Raw genomic sequence first — 15,906 nt, 5'->3', positions numbered from 1 at the left:
GCATACCACCCACACACAAAACCGACGGTTTTGCAATCACTCGTCTAAATGCCCAATAACAAGACGCTACTATATAAATTTAGAATTTATTTGCAATTAATGAATTGAAAAACACAATTTGTTAATGGTTAATGCTAGACTATAGGGCGGCTAATTTTGCATCCAATTCTTTCATATCGACGCCTATTTCGATGAGACGTTTCTCCTGCTCTTTGGTGTCCAGCCCGTGTTCCTTATTGTATCTGTAGTTGACTGTCAGCTGCACCTCCTCCATGTCGCTTACATGGTCGTACAGATTTCCCCCCAGCCGTTGATCAATGTCACTCTCCTCGCGAAGGCAGCAGAAATACAGGAGAAATACGGCCAAGCTGGCTGAGATCACGTAGGGCTGGTACCAGAGGGATTCATCATCACCCCCACTTCGAGTGTCCCGTGCTCGCCAAGTGGCCGCCTGACTGCCAAAGAACTGTATCGGCTCATTGCTGATCTGTCCCTCCTCCGGCTTCTTGTTTCCGTCGGCCAAGTTCTGGGCATAAAAACGCGGAGAGCCATAGGAAGCCGTGAACAGCTGCCTGAACAAAATCGCCAACTAATCTGAATTCTTTATGGTTGATAAAATATTGGTTTACTCACCTTGCAAGTCTTGTTTTTGTTAACAAACGCAGCATTTTATTTTCTTAAATTTTAAAAGTTTTCTTTCAATCCAAAAATTTCATAACAAATGGTAAACAGCTGAGCGCCAGGGCAGTAGGAACGATTACTGACTTCAGTGTTATTTGTTTGACCTTTTTCGCTAATGCCCTTTTAAGACACAATCTAACAAAAGGGAGAATTTAAAAAATGCCAGTCTAGTAGAAAATTGATTCATTATTCGGATAAAATGATGTGGGCATGGCTAAATGTTCTATATAGCTGAGAATATTCCATGGAAGATCAAAAACGAATATGTAAAATATATCTTGAAATATATATCGGTTTATTTTGAAAATGAGACGGTATATTTCGGTATATTTATGAGGGTCACACTGGTTGTGAATTATAAACACGCGGTTCTGAAATTTTTCAGAATTTTAAAATATTCTTTGGTGCAAAATGGGTGCAACTAAGAATTTAGACCTGATTGGCACCATTGAAGATGATGCCGAGGTGGAGAATCTATCCGAGGACTCTGATGCCGAAGTGGAGGTGAGAAAACACGATATATTTAATCCCTGAATGAAAACTGAGACACACAACCTTCTCTCACCCGTCGGCTCGCAGTATCAACCCACAAAATTGCGACACAAGAAGGTAACAGAGTTCGAGAAGGGTTTCGAGTTTGTGGGCTCCGTTAAGGAGTACAACCAGGACACCTGGGACGATCTGATGAAGTATGTAAAGAGGAAGGCACGCACAAAGACAGATGACAAGATTGCAGCCCGTCTGCAGAAACGTGGTGGAGCCGAGGCGGCGGCCGCCGAGCAAAGTGATGAGGACGAAATAGACCTTTCTGAGGATGAGCTCCAGCACGACAATCTGCGTTTGCGGGAAAAGAAGCAAACCAAGAGCAAGAAGAAGAAGAAGGCCGAAGAAGAAGACGAGGATGAGGGTGAAAAAATGCAATTTGACGACACTGTGGAGGGCAACGAGCAAATCACCTCCTTCTATCAAATGAATCTTTCGCGTCCCCTCATGAGGGCCATCGGAGTACTGGGCTACATATACCCCACGCCCATCCAGGCTTCAACGATTCCGATTGCCCTCTTAGGCCGGGACATCTGTGGCTGTGCTGCCACTGGTACGGGCAAGACGGCTGCCTATATGTTGCCCACACTGGAGCGTCTGCTGTATCGGCCACTCAATAACAAGGCCATAACCCGTGTCCTGGTTCTGGTGCCCACCCGTGAGCTGGGTGCCCAGGTCTATCAGGTGACGAAACAGCTATGCCAATTCACAAGCATTGATGTGGGATTGGCCATTGGGGGCCTGGATGTGAAGGCACAGGAGGCTGTGCTGCGTCAGAATCCAGATATTGTGATAGCCACTCCTGGACGTCTTATAGATCACATCAAAAACACGCCCAGCTTTACCCTGGACTCCATTGAGGTGAGCTTATCCCCAGATATTTGATTGATCTTTCATTACTATGATGAATGTCCATCCTTGCGCTCTGAGCTCAACTCTGGGCAAAGCGGATAGCCTTGGTACTTGCAACTGCGCGGCAGATGCAAGCTGATCAGAGAGAGATTTAAATGAATATTCCCCATTTATAGTCAACGTCTAATTAGGTTTATGCTTGCTTTACAGGTTCTCATCCTGGACGAAGCCGACCGAATGCTGGACGAATATTTCGCAGAGCAAATGAAGGAGATCATCAATTCCTGTTGTAAGACGCGCCAGACCATGCTCTTTTCGGCCACGATGAGCGAGCAGGTCAAGGATTTGGCTGCCGTCTCGCTAGACAAGCCTGTCAAGGTCTTTGTAAACAACAATCAACAGGTGGCCTTTAATCTGCGGCAGGAATTCATACGCATACGCGAGGACAAGGAGGGAGATCGCGAGCCCATTTTGGCCAGCTTAATTTGTCGCACATTCCACGATCATTGCATGGTTTTTGTGCAGACCAAGAAGCAGGCCCATCGCTTGCACATCCTGTTGGGTCTGCTGGGCATAAGAGCCGGTGAGCTCCATGGAAATCTGACCCAGCAACAGCGTTTGGAATCGCTTAAGAAATTCAAGGAAGAGCAGATCGATGTCTTGATCGCCACAGATGTGGCAGCTCGTGGTCTGGACATTGTGGGTGTGAAGACAGTCATTAACTTTGTGATGCCCATTACGACAGAGCATTATATCCATCGTGTGGGCCGTACAGCGCGTGCCGGTCGTGCCGGTATCTCCGTCTCGTTGGCTGGTGAAAAGGAACGCAAGATTGTCAAAGATATTATCAAGAATGCCGAGAGCACCATTAAGAATCGCATTATTCCACCAGAGATTATTGAGAAGTATCGCAAGAAGCTGACTGCCCTGGAGCCAGAGATTCGTGAGTACAAAAATCAGGTTATGATTTACCCTTAGACCCATCTTTGATTCCATTCAGAAAACATTCTCGACGAGGAGCAGGCCGAGCGTCAGCTCGCCAAGACAGAGCAGCAACTGTCCAAAACTGAGCGTAAGCTCTTGGGCCAGACAAACGACAAACGCGGCTGGTTCCAAACAAAGCAGCAGCGTGAGGATGAAAAGAACCGACTCGCGCTGACCCCAAGTGACGAGGGCAAGCCAGCTGGCGGCAAGGGCAAGGGTCACGGCCCGAACGCTGGCAAACGCAAGCGACCCGAATACGGCGGTGATGGTGAAGATGGACCGCCTGTCAAGGAGCTGGATGCCAAGCGCCACAAGAAAAAAAAAGATGAGCCGAGGAAAAAGACGCCTGAGCAGATGGCTAAGGAGCGGGCCATGAAAGAAATCGAGAAGGTGTCGCTGGTGCGGGCCAAAATGTCCAAGCTCCGCAAGCGCCCTGGGAAGCTAGGGGCAACTGAACCTCCCAGATACGGGTCCAATGCGGCGTCCAATCAACCTAAGCGGCGCGGCCCTCAATCGGCATTCACCAACGATTTGACCGATGTCAGTCGGGGTGGGGCATTGCGATTGCGGTAAGCACATATATAAATGCATTTAAAGATAATTCCATTAACGCATTTACCTTCAAAACCAGATCCGAGGCTAACCGCCACAAGAAGATGACAAAGATTGCGGCCAAGAAGAAGGTCAGCACCGTGAAGCTGACAAACAAGGCGGGCAAAAACAAGTTCAACAAGGGAAAAAGCTTTGGCGGACCTCGCTTCCAAAAGAAGGATAAAAAGAAATAGTTATACGCTTACCTTATCAAAGCGAATACAAAAATTAATCTAAGGTGTCTTAGATTGTCTACAAAAGAACTCAATATTTTTCTTATGCTTTATGGTGGCACCGAACTGTTTTATTGAATTGGAAACCCTAATCTTGGCGTCCAGCTCCGCGTTCGACGAAATTATGTGCCTGTCCTCCTTGGCGCCCAAGCCCGCAGCACCTGATATCTGTCGCTCTGCGCTGGAGCTGGGCAAGTAAGTCCGCCACATAGACATCAGCAGGATTAGCGCTCTTTGCCCGTGTCCTTGTACAACAATCTCTTACATTGAGTTTAAGGTGTGACAATAATTATTATAATGATCCGATCTGATCCAGATTCGGCAATCTGGTAGATATGGTCAATGATTCTGGGTTTTCGGGTTGTGGATGCAACAGGGCGAAATTTTAAACACACTTGTAGCAGTGAGATACCACAGGAGTCTGGATACAATAGTTTGTTGCTCTAGGTATTATAGCCTTTGAGATATCAGCTAAGCGTTCATCGGGACGGATAGACAGACATAGCTATATCGACTCGGATATTGATGCAGATCAAGAATGTATATAAGTTATCCACCACAAAACTAATATATTCCTTAGCTCTTCGGGTGCTGGGTGTAAAAACTTGACTGGTTGTCAAAATCAGAAATCAACTCATTTGTTAACTTTTCTTTTCCTCAGAATGCCCTGGCAATTATGTTACTCCATACCATACAATATAGTAGTGAGCGTAGACTCAAAGTGTTATAAGTATTTTGTTTTAAAGGAAAAGAAAAAAACAAAAAAAATTTTTAGTTTTACAAATTCTCAGTCTTTGCGAAAAATGTGGAGAATGAATTTTTACTCTGTTCTGTGCGCTTTTTGCCTCCTGTTTGTCGTAAGTACTGAAGTCGCTATCATTTCTATTTCTCATGAACACTCTACAACACGAACAATCCCAGATGATCCATCGACGACATGCCATACTAGCAGTGCCGATCCACAGTGTGCAGGGTCCTCGAAGCTCGAACGAGTCGTCGCTGCAGGAGCCCCACGTTGATTCTGAGCACCCAAAGACAGTCGAGTCTATCATAAACCCTAGACAGGCACAAGAATTGGGATCCGGTTCGAACATGGGACTGTCTACGGGCTTTGGCAGCAAATTCTCTTCGCAAGTGAGAAAAAATTCACCGATGATGATCAGTGAGCAGCGAGAGGCCAGCGGTAAGCAACGGCGAATCCGAGCTATAGAAGATCTTTCCGCTCGAATAACGACGCGGCCCAAGGAGCTAACCGTACCACTAGCACGCGGGATTGTGGACAGCATGGGCAGGCGAAAGAGCAACTTGTGGACTGTCACCTACGGCGATGTGTGGAGGGACACGCGTCTCGTCGCCGGGTTCCTGAGCCGAGTCCCCCGTATCCACTTGGATTCGAATCCACTCGTAAACTACTATCCCGACGACAAGAAACTCGTTACCGTGTGCAAGGATAAGTCGACTTTAATAAGTCTTAGAGGACTTGTCACGTTCAACTGGACAACCGAACGTATATACAGCAAGGTCTTCAAGTACAGGAAATTGCACCATATGAGGAATTGGGAGACAGGCAGTATGGACTTGAATTGCCACGTGCCAAAGAAAGAACAGATAGCGGTTTTGAAAAGAGAGACAACAATCCTAGCATATTTGAGATGCACCACACTTGCCTTTCATAGGATGTCAGACTTTATACCAGGGTACCAGCACATGGTTTGGTGATACCACAGGAGTCTGGATACAATAGTTTGTTGCAGATCAAGAATTTATGTATATAAGTTATCCACCACAAAACTAATATATTCCTTAACTCTTTGAGTGCTGAGTGTAAAAACTTGACTGGTTGTCAAAATCAGAAATCAACTCATTTTTTAACTTTTCCTCAGCATGCCCTGGCAATTACATATGTATGTTACTCCATACCATACAATATAGTAGTGAGCGTAGACTCAAAGTGTTTAAAAGGAAAAGAAAAAAATAACAAAAATTTTTAGTATTACAAATTCTCAGTCTTTGCGAAAAATGTGGAGAATGAATTTGTACTCTGTTCTGTGCGCTTTTTGCCTCGGTTAATCGGTTAAGGCTCTCTTTTCCAACATGGCGCGGATCTGTATGCCCTGGGAGAAATGGATATTATAGAATTGAGAAAATGTTTGTCTTTCCATGCTCTAATTAATGCAGAAACTAGTCAGTCTCTGTTTTAGAAGTATTTCAACGATATTTTGCAATTAGTGGTCTTCTTACTGGGATCTTCTTAAATCAGGATATATAGAGGAAACTAATCAGTTGCTTGAATATGTGTAAAACATATCAATCTAAGACAAGGTCATTATTAATTACGCTTTAAAAACAGTTTGGAAAACAGTATCTTCCTATTAAATTACATAAAAAGGGTAAACTAATGGCCATACTCTGGTTAACAAGTTTTCAAATACCAGCAACATTGACGTTGCAACATTGCGAATATTTTTTTGTTGAACTTATGTCTTAAAATACCAGCAATACCAACGCTCCATCTTCATCCGCAGCTTGGTCGCGTTGCACCTCAAATGCAATATCCGGCAGGTTCTCTATTACATTTTTAAAGTCTTTGAAAGGGAGTGCTTAACGTGTTTCCCTGCGGGGACAATACACTTCAGTATGCAGAGATTTTCAATAATTTTTAGCTATGCTTACTGCTTACTATTTAATTTCTTCGATGGAACCATTAGAGCTAGATTCTTTGGCTCGGTACGCGAGAATATCCGAGGCAGGGCGGCCGATATGCAAAGCTGTAGAAATGGTGAGTAGGATATTGGTAGTTTAAGAATTTGGGCAGATATCGTGTCTTTCCACTCACCTTGTTAATGGGACACTGAAACTCTCCTGGCCGCTTGCAGCAGTCGGCCTCAACGTAGACATTGCGACAGTTTTCACAGGTGGTGTCGCTGCCCTCGGCTGACTGTCAGCTGCACTGATCCGCCGGGCAGTCCTTTCGTCACAGCGCCAGAAGGCGGATATACAATCGTTGTTCATGTCACTACTCCCGCCACTTAAAATTATCTGGCCGGATACACGCTGTAGTTCTCCTTGTCCTCCAGTAGCATCAGATGCTTGGGGCACGAGCAGACGTCGTGAGTACTGCGTGTCACACCCCGCTGGCTATGCAGATGCGGGAACACTTTGTGCGACTGTGAAGACAATTGTGATTGCGCAGCACTTTCGCACCCGATGTCCACACGGCACTGATGTCGGTGAACTGCGACAGACGCTGCAGCTCCGCGGAACGACGCTCTCCGTTGACAGTGATCCGCTCCAGTCCGGTCTTGACATCCAGCCAGTCCACAAATCCCCCCAAGGCGGCAATGTTGTTCACCGGCGAGATGTGCATGGAAACAAGGGTTTTCCTGTAGAGAGGGAACAGGAGATTAAACATGTGTCCAGAGGGTCGGGCCCCCATATTGGTTGCTTACTTGTTCTTTCCTTTAAGGTCTATCACATCGATTCGCTTGTAACGAACCTAAAAGGTTTCGATACAATCCGTCCCCCGACCTATAATGAGCGCATCGCACCGCACCCCACAACCAGCGCCCCCTCCGCAAGCAACCACCGATCAACACGCGCCAACTCCAGAACGATGACCAAAGACATCAGGTCACGCGAGCTTTCCCCCACTCCAAGCCAAGCCATCGGCCGAGTGCGGCCTTCCGGGTTCATCGAGGGAGGAAAGTCGGCGCCGCCAAAATCTGCAACGATCACCAAGAACGGCAAAGTGCGCCCCGACGCGGAAGCGCATTTGTCAACCCGCCGACCCAGCAATACGGGCCTATAAAAAGACGGCGACGAGAACCAAAGAACGACTTACGCAGAAACCCGGCTCACAGTACGGTCGGGGTACCAAAACTTACGCAGAGACTCGACCCGGAGTACAGACGCGGTACCCGGAACTCACCAGAAGACATCGGCGCCCAATTTAAAATAAGCTCATTTAAACCGCTAAGAAATACAATAAAGTGTCAAATTATTAAGGTAAAAACACCCGATTCCGTAGGTTCACCCCAATTAGCCGAGGCACCGACGCCGCCCCGCCCCGAGTCCATACAGTCGTTTCGCACACACGACGAGCGACGCCCATTCTAGCCCTGATCCACCTCTCTACGACAGGCCGCCCCCCTGACGCCGCCCTTAAGGTTCCATCACATTTCTACAAATTTCTTGTGGATTGACCCCTGGACGGGACTGAGCTTACCTCAGCCTGAAATAGGTACATCACAGTAGATCTTATCGGACTCATTGCCATCGACTCGGGCCCGAATGGTGGCCTGATGGCTGCCGACATCTGTCGAGAGGAGCAGACGCCTCGCCTTCATGGCAAGGACGTCAATGTTGCGAGGCTTCTGCGAGTTTGCCAAAGAAGCTAAAAGAGGAAACGTTTTAGAACACAGCTGAATAGGCGAGAGAGCTTCACTTGGGCACGGATATTCTTGCCGGACACCGGCAGCGGCACATTCGGGCAGTCTGTCGTAGCTGTGGGGGATGCAGGGCACGTCCTTGGCGAGGCTGCGGCTCTAGCACGTCTTGATCAATGTCTCCGGTGCTCCAGTCGCTCCAGTACACGTAGTCCTAGTTGCCAACCAGTGTCCGACGCTTCTTGCCATCCAGTAGAGGCGTCTCGTCTCCTGGTCGAATATAAGCTCCGGGCCATGATTGCTTGCAGCTCGGATTCGTTCATCGTGGCGCGGCGTATGGAGTCCAAGGCGACTCTGTCCATGTACATGTAGTCGCGACGCGTCTCGAGGACCAGGGAACGCGGCATCTCCACCCCCTTCCACAAGAGCACGCGCCGGTTGCTGCCATCCAAACGGGTGATCTCGATGAGACGAGCCTCCGCATCGGACCGACGCGAGAACAAGCCCCATTTCCCACGTCTTTCCATCGCACCAGACGCCAGAATCCTGAAGACGCCGGTGTCCAGACGCCAACCAGTACTTGTTGCCATCCTGTAGAGGCGTCTCGTCTCCTGGTCGAATCTGAGCTACCGGCGTATGGAGTCCGAGGGGAGGTGTGCGACCTCTGTCCGGCTGTCCACTCCTTCCAGGATGCGCGCCCTCGGCATTGTCCACTCTGCACAAGAATTTTCCTTTTTTCCGCCACGTGTCGACGAAAACAGCTGTTCGGCTGCACCAGCACCCCACTCGGCACCCCGGCACCACTCTGGCCAACGTCCTGCAAACGGCCTCGGATTTGGCATTCTTCTTCCTTTTTCAAACATTTTTGCGACATTTCTGTTCTTCTTCTTCCTTTTTTAAACATTTTTACAACATTTTTGTCATTTTTGAAAAATACCGAAAATTACTCGAAATATTCCTCGATTTTGATATTCCGTGGAATATTACTAGCTATCTAGATCTCTCAGCCGTGCCCACATAGTTTTATCCGATCAATGAATCAATTTCCTACTTGATTGGTTTAATTTAAATAATTGCATTTATTGGATTTCTATATAAATTTAATTTAATAATTCTATTTAAATTGTAAAATGAAATCGTAGGCTCAATTTTGACCTCAAAAAATACCGAAAAGTACCAACAAAAAACAATTGCAGCTCTGGTCACGTTAACCAGCTGTTTCTGGCCAGCTTCCGCGTCGTAAAGCCAAAAGTGTTTATTTAGGACAATATCCATAAAGGGGCGGTAAAGACGGTAGCTAACGGCACTCTTTTTGCCAATTTTGTGCAAAAGAACAACTTTTGCGTTACTTTTAATAATTTGCAATTAATTTCGGGAAAAACACAATATAATGAGTAATAATATGGCGTATGGCCCGCCACCTTCCGATTCTGACTCGGACAGCAGCTACGATGGCTTCTACTTTTCGAATAAGGTAATTTTCCTGGATTGTTATGGCCACGAGGATTTTTTGGGTTTCAATATCTTGTTTTGCGCAGGTTAAGAAAAGTCCAAAGCCACAGCCGACTGTGGAACCGGATCAGAAGCTCTACGAAGCCGTACTTGAGGGGGACGTAAAGGCCGTGATCAAGGAAATTGATTCCCTGCGGTTCAACGTGAACGACCCGATCCGCTGGGGACGGACGATGTTGATGTACGCCTGCCGCGAGGGTCACTACGATTTGGCCGCGTACTTGCTGGAGAAGCGGTCGGCCAGCGCCAACAAGCAGGTGGAAACTCAGACGCCAGTGATGGAGGCCTGCGACTGTGAGAAGAACGATCCGTACTTGGTAGAGAAGCTGGTCCGTCTGCTGCTCCGACATGGGGCAGCCATCAATGTGTCCAACAAATGCGGGATGACTCCGTTAATGTTTGCCTGTCGCAACGGCTACACCAGTGTCGTCCGCCTGATAGTCAAAGACGCCAGCTTGAACGATGTGGACCACGTTGGCTGCACAGCGCTTTTTCATGCCATCGAGAAGAACCGCGCGGATATTGTCAAGCTGCTGGTGGAAGCGGGCGTAAATGCCATGATACCCAACGGTAAGGGCTACACTCCCACACAGGCGGCCGAGTCTTATGGTTATTATGATCTGCTGGAACTACTGCCACGGATTGAAGAAAAGTACTCGGTGCCATTGCACTTTCTGTGCTACCACACGCTAAGGGACCACATTCCACGCATCTTTCTGAAGACCGAGTGCCCGGAGTACTTTCAGGAGCTACAAGGAATCCTACAATCCATCGATATGCAGGATCAGCTGCACCATTTCGCCATTTCGCGTACTTCCCTGGCCGAATTCCTAGTGATGGATGATCAAGCGCTCAAGAAAGTGGGCATCCCATTTCCTGTGCAACGTAACAAGATTCTGAAGGGCATCTTGGAGTGAGTGCATGTCTTGAAAAATTTAATTGAATCTGTATCATCATCATCCCTTGCAGCTTTCACCTCCACCATTGGTCCTACAAGTCAATAGCTCGAGTGAAGAGGGATGGAATGGATAAGTGGGTGCCCACACAAAGATTCCTTCCCATTGACCGTGAAATGAACGCAATGATTCTTGTCTTTCAGCTTCTATGATATTCTTATGATCACCGCCAGCCATATGCAACAGTTGGTCATCATCCAGGCTTCCCTGGACTTTGTCAAGAAGAACCTAAATGCCGGGGTGCTGGGTAAAACCTCGACGATGCAATTGGCCAGCCTTAAGACCAATATCATGGCATATCGCAAATCGGTCGACGACTTAACCAAGACCGTTAAATATGTAAGCGCTAGCTGTATGCAACTGGGATTCCTGCACTAAACTAATCTCTTTCCTCCGTTCGTAGCTTGGTTCGTTCAGTCCTGCGAAGAATCCGCTCCACATCGACTATAACGATATTCTCGCCGTGCGAAAGCGCACAACGGTGCGACGCTACTTCAAGTACACAACCATTATACTGGGCATCTCAGTATTTATCTGCCTCAAATCCAATTGGTTTGGATTGTAGATTCCATTCCATTTCCGCTTTGCAGTACAAACCACATTGTTCCTCAAGGAATTTAGAAAATTCGCTTGTTTTCACTCAAATCAAAATAGTTCTAGGCTAAGAAGTACGAAATCAACCAAGTGTTATATGAAGTTTATAAGTTTAAATGCGTTAATAATGAAATATAAAATTGTTTTGAAAATTGAGATTTAAAATTGATCGTTCGTATCATAAGTACGATCATTTATTTATTTCTTCTCATTAAGGCAGTATATAAAACATGTTGATTGCATCCCTATTCGAATTGTTTTCATACAAAATTTTACAATTTTAACCGATATCATTTGTCAGCAAAAGCATACGGGTATACGGATAGCATATGCACATTTGGTCACCATGTTTGACATTTTTCGATAAAACCTTTTTTTAGACATGATCCAATAAAAGCAAGTATTTAAAATAAGGCAGTCAAGTATAAAGTTGATTCATTAATCGGATAAAATTATGTGGACATGGCTAAGGGCTCTATCTAGCTAGTCATATTCAAGGGAACTTGAAATTCGTCAAATGCCGCCTTATACTCAGCGCATATGTGTATGTATGAGTGAGCGAGTAGTAAGAACAAAGTAGAAAACAAAACGCGTGTGTGTATGTGTTTGTGTTCTGTTTTAAGTAAAATGAAGTAAAAAACGGGAAAACGTTGGCTGCTATTTCTTTAAAACAAGGTAAACGGCAGACTGATCACGAATCTAATCTGGAACCTGGATAATGCAAGTGGATCTGGAGCCGGGTGTCATCCGGAAGCTTGACGAGGTGGTGGTGAATCGCATTGCCGCTGGCGAAATAATCCAGCGACCGGCCAACGCATTGAAGGAGCTGCTGGAGAATAGTTTGGACGCCAAATCGAGCCACATCCAGGTGCACGTGAAGTCTGGCGGCCTGAAGCTGCTGCAGATCCAGGACAACGGCACCGGGATACGCAGAGAGGACTTGGAAATAGTCTGCGAACGCTTCACCACATCCAAGCTGGCCAAATTCGAGGATCTCTCCCAAATAGCTACTTTCGGCTTCCGCGGCGAGGCACTGGCGAGCATCAGTCATGTGGCCCACCTGACGATCCAAACCAAGACGGCCCAGGAGCGGTGCGGCTACAAGGCCATCTACGCCGATGGCCGGCTTCAGGGTCAGCCGAAGCCCTGTGCCGGTAACCAGGGCACCATCATCACCATCGAGGATTTGTTCTACAACATGTCGCAGCGACGGCAGGCACTCAAGTCACCGGGTGACGAGTTCCAGAAGCTTTCCGATGTTCTGGCCAAGTACGCAGTACACAATCCTCAGGTGGGCTTCACCCTGCGCAAACAGGGCGAGCCGCAGCCTTCGCTGAAGACTCCTGTCGCCAGTTCGCGGTCGGAGAACATCAGAATCATCTATGGCGCCGGCATCTCCAAGGAGTTACTGCAGTTCAGTCACAAGGATGAGGTGTTCAAGTTCGAGGTTGAGTGTCTGCTCACTCAAGTCAACTACTCGGCCAAGCGGAGCCAGATGCTGCTATTCATCAATCAGCGGCTCGTAGAGTCGCCGGGTGGGTAGCATCTTTCCCATTTCCTGGATATTCAAAGCTGATTCCCTCCCTTCCAGCCCTCAAGTGCGCCGTGGATGCAGTGTACGCCACTTATTTGCCGCGTGGCCATCATCCCTTTGTGTACATGAGCCTGAAGCTGCCGCCCCAGAATCTAGACGTGAATGTTCATCCCACCAAGCATGAGGTGCATTTCCTCTACCAGGACGAGATCGTCGAGCGCCTGAAGGAGCAGGTGGAGATCCAACTTTTGGGCAGCAATGCCACCAGAACCTTCTACAAGCAGCTCAAGTTGCCCGGAGCCTCAGAGCTGGACGAAACGCAGCCGGTGGACAAGAGCCAGCGCATCTATCCCAAGGAACTCATTCGCACCGATTCCAGTGAACAAAAGCTGGACAAGTTCCTGGCCCCGATCAAAAAGAGTGACTCTGGTCTGTCCTCCACCTCCTCCGGCAACGATACAGCCGCCTTCCAGGAGAAGTCCAGCGAAGCGAGTTGCTCACAGGAGGAGAGCTTCCGCCTTATAGCAGCACGCAAGGCGCGGGAGGTGCGCCTGAGCAGCGTCTTGGATATGCGACAGAGCGTGGAGCGACAGTGCAACGTTCAACTGAGGAGCATCCTCAAAAACCTGGTGTATGTGGGCTGTGTGGACGAGCGTCGGGCCCTGTTCCAGCACGAGACGCGCCTCTATCTGTGCAACACCCGAGCCTTCAGCGAGGAGCTGTTCTACCAAAGATTGGTGTACGAGTTTCAGAACTGCTCCGAGATCAGTGTGATGCCGCCGCTATCGTTGCACGAGCTGTTAATGATTGCCCTGGACAGCGAAGCGGCTGGCTGGACGCCCGAGGATGGCGACAAGACCGAACTGGCCGCCAGCGCCGTCCAGATCCTCCAGCAAAAGGCCCCCATAATGAAGGAGTATTTCGGTCTTCGCATATCGGAGGAGGGATTGGTCGAGTCGCTGCCCAGCCTGGTGGGCCGGCACAAGCCAAGTGCCACACATCTGCCCGTCTACTTGTTGCGCCTGGCCACCGAGGTTGACTGGGAGCAGGAGGCCAAGTGCTTCGAGTCCTTTTGCCGCGAGACAGCCCGTTTCTATGCTCAACAGGACTGGCACGAGGATGAATCGTCGTGTCACCAGCCCTGGCAAACGGAGCATGTGCTCTTTCCAGCTCTGAAAAAGTACCTACTGCCGCCGGCTCGTCTCCGGCAACAGATCTATGAGCTCACCAATCTGCCCACGCTCTACAAGGTCTTCGAGAGGTGCTAGCATGAGATTATTGCTTAAGCTTCAAAGTATTGTTTTTTTAATCGACTGCATAAATAATTTATAGTCCTTACAGCTAAAAGGATTGGATTCGTTTGGAGGGGTCTGGTGGGGGGAAACCATTGACAAGGCAAGTCGCGTGTCAGCTTGCCAAGACCATGTTTTCCCCTGTTCTGTGTAGGAGCAGGACCATTACATGCCCCTCACTAAGTCAGATCCGGCTGACGAAAACGAGTGACACGCTCGGCGTTCTTCACGTGCTCCTTGAGAAGCTTCATGATCTCCGTGTTGTATTCCTCGGGCGTGGGCTTCACCTCGGTGGCCCAGTAGTATATGTCCCAGTCGTTGCTGACCCCATTTATCAACTGGTCATAGATGGCCGTCTGTTCGGCACTGAAGTCCTTCAAGTATTTGGCGGCAAAGGTGCTCAGAAGTAGATCGTTCTCCAGCATTCCACGCTTACGCGATTGATAGAGCAAACTATGAAGTGGATGGTCGAATTTAGAAGGGTGGGTAATCATTCCATTCATCGTATGAAGTGTTCTCCCCCACTCACCGCTGTTTGCGTGTCTCCAGGGGCTCGTTGGGACGCACCGGGTACTCCGGCAGCGGCAAGTAATCCGGATCCTCGTAGTCCACAATCACGTCGTCGCTAATGGGGGCCAGGAAGGGCGGCATCTGGCTGCTGGAGGCTGAGGCTTGGCGCTGCCAGGGCATAAAAATCCATCGGGAAATATTCAACGTCAGCTGCAACCGAAAATAGAAAATGGGGAAAATCTTATGCAATCGGCGATGCACTTCTTCCGCCTTACCTTTAATTGACGCAACATCTTGCAAAAAAAAAAAACGTTGTGAGCTGTATATTAACGTATATTTTAGCTTTACGAGTATTTTGTTATTATGTTTTTCTTAACGGAGCGTACTAACTTGCCAAATTTGTTTTTTTGTAATTTTGAATAATCAAAACAACTTGACAAATGTCGCCAGCCCAACTGAGCAGATTTGGGAATACGAAAAATGGGGTGGAAAAGTGGGAGAACTAATGCAGACAAGAAGGACAGACCTATGAAAAAATTAAACTCATAAATAAAACAATCAGCTTTGGGACGCTGTGGAGCTCGATTTCTGTGACAAAATCATCAATTACCACAAACACACAGATGTATATTACATGTTTCTGGTGTAATTTTATGGTCTTAAACGATTTGAAATGAACCTAGGCGCGAACTACTTTTTATTGCCACTCATTGCCCTTAAAAACCATCGGCTAAATATCGCATAGAAACGTGCGGTTTAGGAACATCACATCCCAGATGAATGGTGGAATAACTGAAATTTTCGAAACGGCAAAATCATACCCCTATTTCCTAACATACCTTGGCTTGCAAGGTTGTCCTCACACGCGAGGTGAGGTTCGTACGAACCTTGCAATATGCTTTGGCTGTTTTTGCCTATTGTTCATACCCTTTCTACAGCCCATTCAAAATTACGCTCTCGCTTAAGACGTAAATTTAGAATAAATTACCGAACTTGAGATCCACATTTTGAGCACCTCTAGAATTTCAAATAAAATGTTCGATAAATTTCAATAGCAGTTGACAACAGCTGCTCTCTCCTGCTCCTCTTTTGCGGCGAACAAATGAGTCGGGCGACCGTAAGTTTGACAGGGACTATTGACAGGGGTATGGACAACAGGCAAAAAAACACAGTGAAAATTGCAAGATTTATCCATCTCGGCCATCGAATCCGCTCAATACCTTGAAGCAAAAAGGCCGA

At 47.6% G+C, this 15,906-nt stretch overlaps 5 protein-coding genes and 1 long non-coding RNA gene across 7 annotated transcripts; 3 read left to right on the top strand and 3 right to left on the bottom strand.

The window, feature by feature from the left end:
- Window positions 1–72: 72 nt before the first annotated feature.
- LOC108158560 lies at window positions 73–745 on the bottom strand. The gene is made up of 2 exons (XM_017290985.2): window positions 634–745; window positions 73–572 (listed from the first exon to the last, which is right to left on the bottom strand). The coding sequence occupies exons 1-2, from the start codon at window positions 666–668 to the stop codon at window positions 140–142; spliced, it is 468 nt and encodes a 155-aa protein (XP_017146474.1). The 5' UTR covers window positions 669–745; the 3' UTR covers window positions 73–139.
- Window positions 746–1,009: 264 nt separating this feature from the next.
- On the top strand, window positions 1,010–3,914 carry LOC108160272 (probable ATP-dependent RNA helicase DDX27). Its single transcript, XM_017294153.2, has 5 exons — window positions 1,010–1,185; window positions 1,261–2,085; window positions 2,287–3,019; window positions 3,077–3,629; window positions 3,692–3,914. Exons 1-5 carry the CDS (start codon window positions 1,093–1,095, stop codon window positions 3,843–3,845), a joined length of 2,358 nt encoding a protein of 785 aa, XP_017149642.1. The 5' UTR covers window positions 1,010–1,092; the 3' UTR covers window positions 3,846–3,914.
- Window positions 3,915–4,805: 891 nt separating this feature from the next.
- Window positions 4,806–7,448, bottom strand: LOC108160539. Of its 2 annotated transcripts, none has more exons than XR_001775414.2 (4): window positions 7,334–7,448; window positions 6,721–7,267; window positions 6,558–6,652; window positions 4,806–6,498 (listed from the first exon to the last, which is right to left on the bottom strand). It is a non-coding gene; the product is annotated as an uncharacterized LOC108160539 (long non-coding RNA). The 2 variants fall into 2 exon arrangements; XR_001775415.2 differs by having other exon boundaries at window positions 6,565–6,652.
- Window positions 7,449–9,479: 2,031 nt separating this feature from the next.
- On the top strand, window positions 9,480–11,487 carry LOC108160009 (ankyrin repeat, SAM and basic leucine zipper domain-containing protein 1). The gene is made up of 5 exons (XM_017293739.2): window positions 9,480–9,743; window positions 9,808–10,694; window positions 10,751–10,813; window positions 10,881–11,076; window positions 11,141–11,487. The coding sequence occupies exons 1-5, from the start codon at window positions 9,660–9,662 to the stop codon at window positions 11,300–11,302; spliced, it is 1,392 nt and encodes a 463-aa protein (XP_017149228.1). The 5' UTR covers window positions 9,480–9,659; the 3' UTR covers window positions 11,303–11,487.
- Window positions 11,488–11,904: 417 nt separating this feature from the next.
- Window positions 11,905–14,212, top strand: LOC108160008 (DNA mismatch repair protein Mlh1). Its single transcript, XM_017293738.2, has 2 exons — window positions 11,905–12,866; window positions 12,923–14,212. The coding sequence occupies exons 1-2, from the start codon at window positions 12,050–12,052 to the stop codon at window positions 14,131–14,133; spliced, it is 2,028 nt and encodes a 675-aa protein (XP_017149227.1). The 5' UTR covers window positions 11,905–12,049; the 3' UTR covers window positions 14,134–14,212.
- Window positions 14,148–15,368, bottom strand: LOC108160010 (succinate dehydrogenase assembly factor 2-A, mitochondrial). The gene is made up of 5 exons (XM_017293740.2): window positions 15,278–15,368; window positions 15,058–15,193; window positions 14,943–14,986; window positions 14,687–14,877; window positions 14,148–14,610 (listed from the first exon to the last, which is right to left on the bottom strand). Exons 3-5 carry the CDS (start codon window positions 14,958–14,960, stop codon window positions 14,337–14,339), a joined length of 483 nt encoding a protein of 160 aa, XP_017149229.1. The 5' UTR covers window positions 14,961–14,986; window positions 15,058–15,193; window positions 15,278–15,368; the 3' UTR covers window positions 14,148–14,336.
- Window positions 15,369–15,906: the final 538 nt, after the last annotated feature.

The sequence above is a fragment of the Drosophila miranda genome, chromosome 3 (genome assembly GCF_003369915.1).
Source record: "Drosophila miranda strain MSH22 chromosome 3, D.miranda_PacBio2.1, whole genome shotgun sequence".
Lineage (NCBI taxonomy): Eukaryota > Metazoa > Arthropoda > Insecta > Diptera > Drosophilidae > Drosophila > Drosophila miranda.
This window is presented reverse-complemented; position numbering and strand designations above follow the sequence as displayed.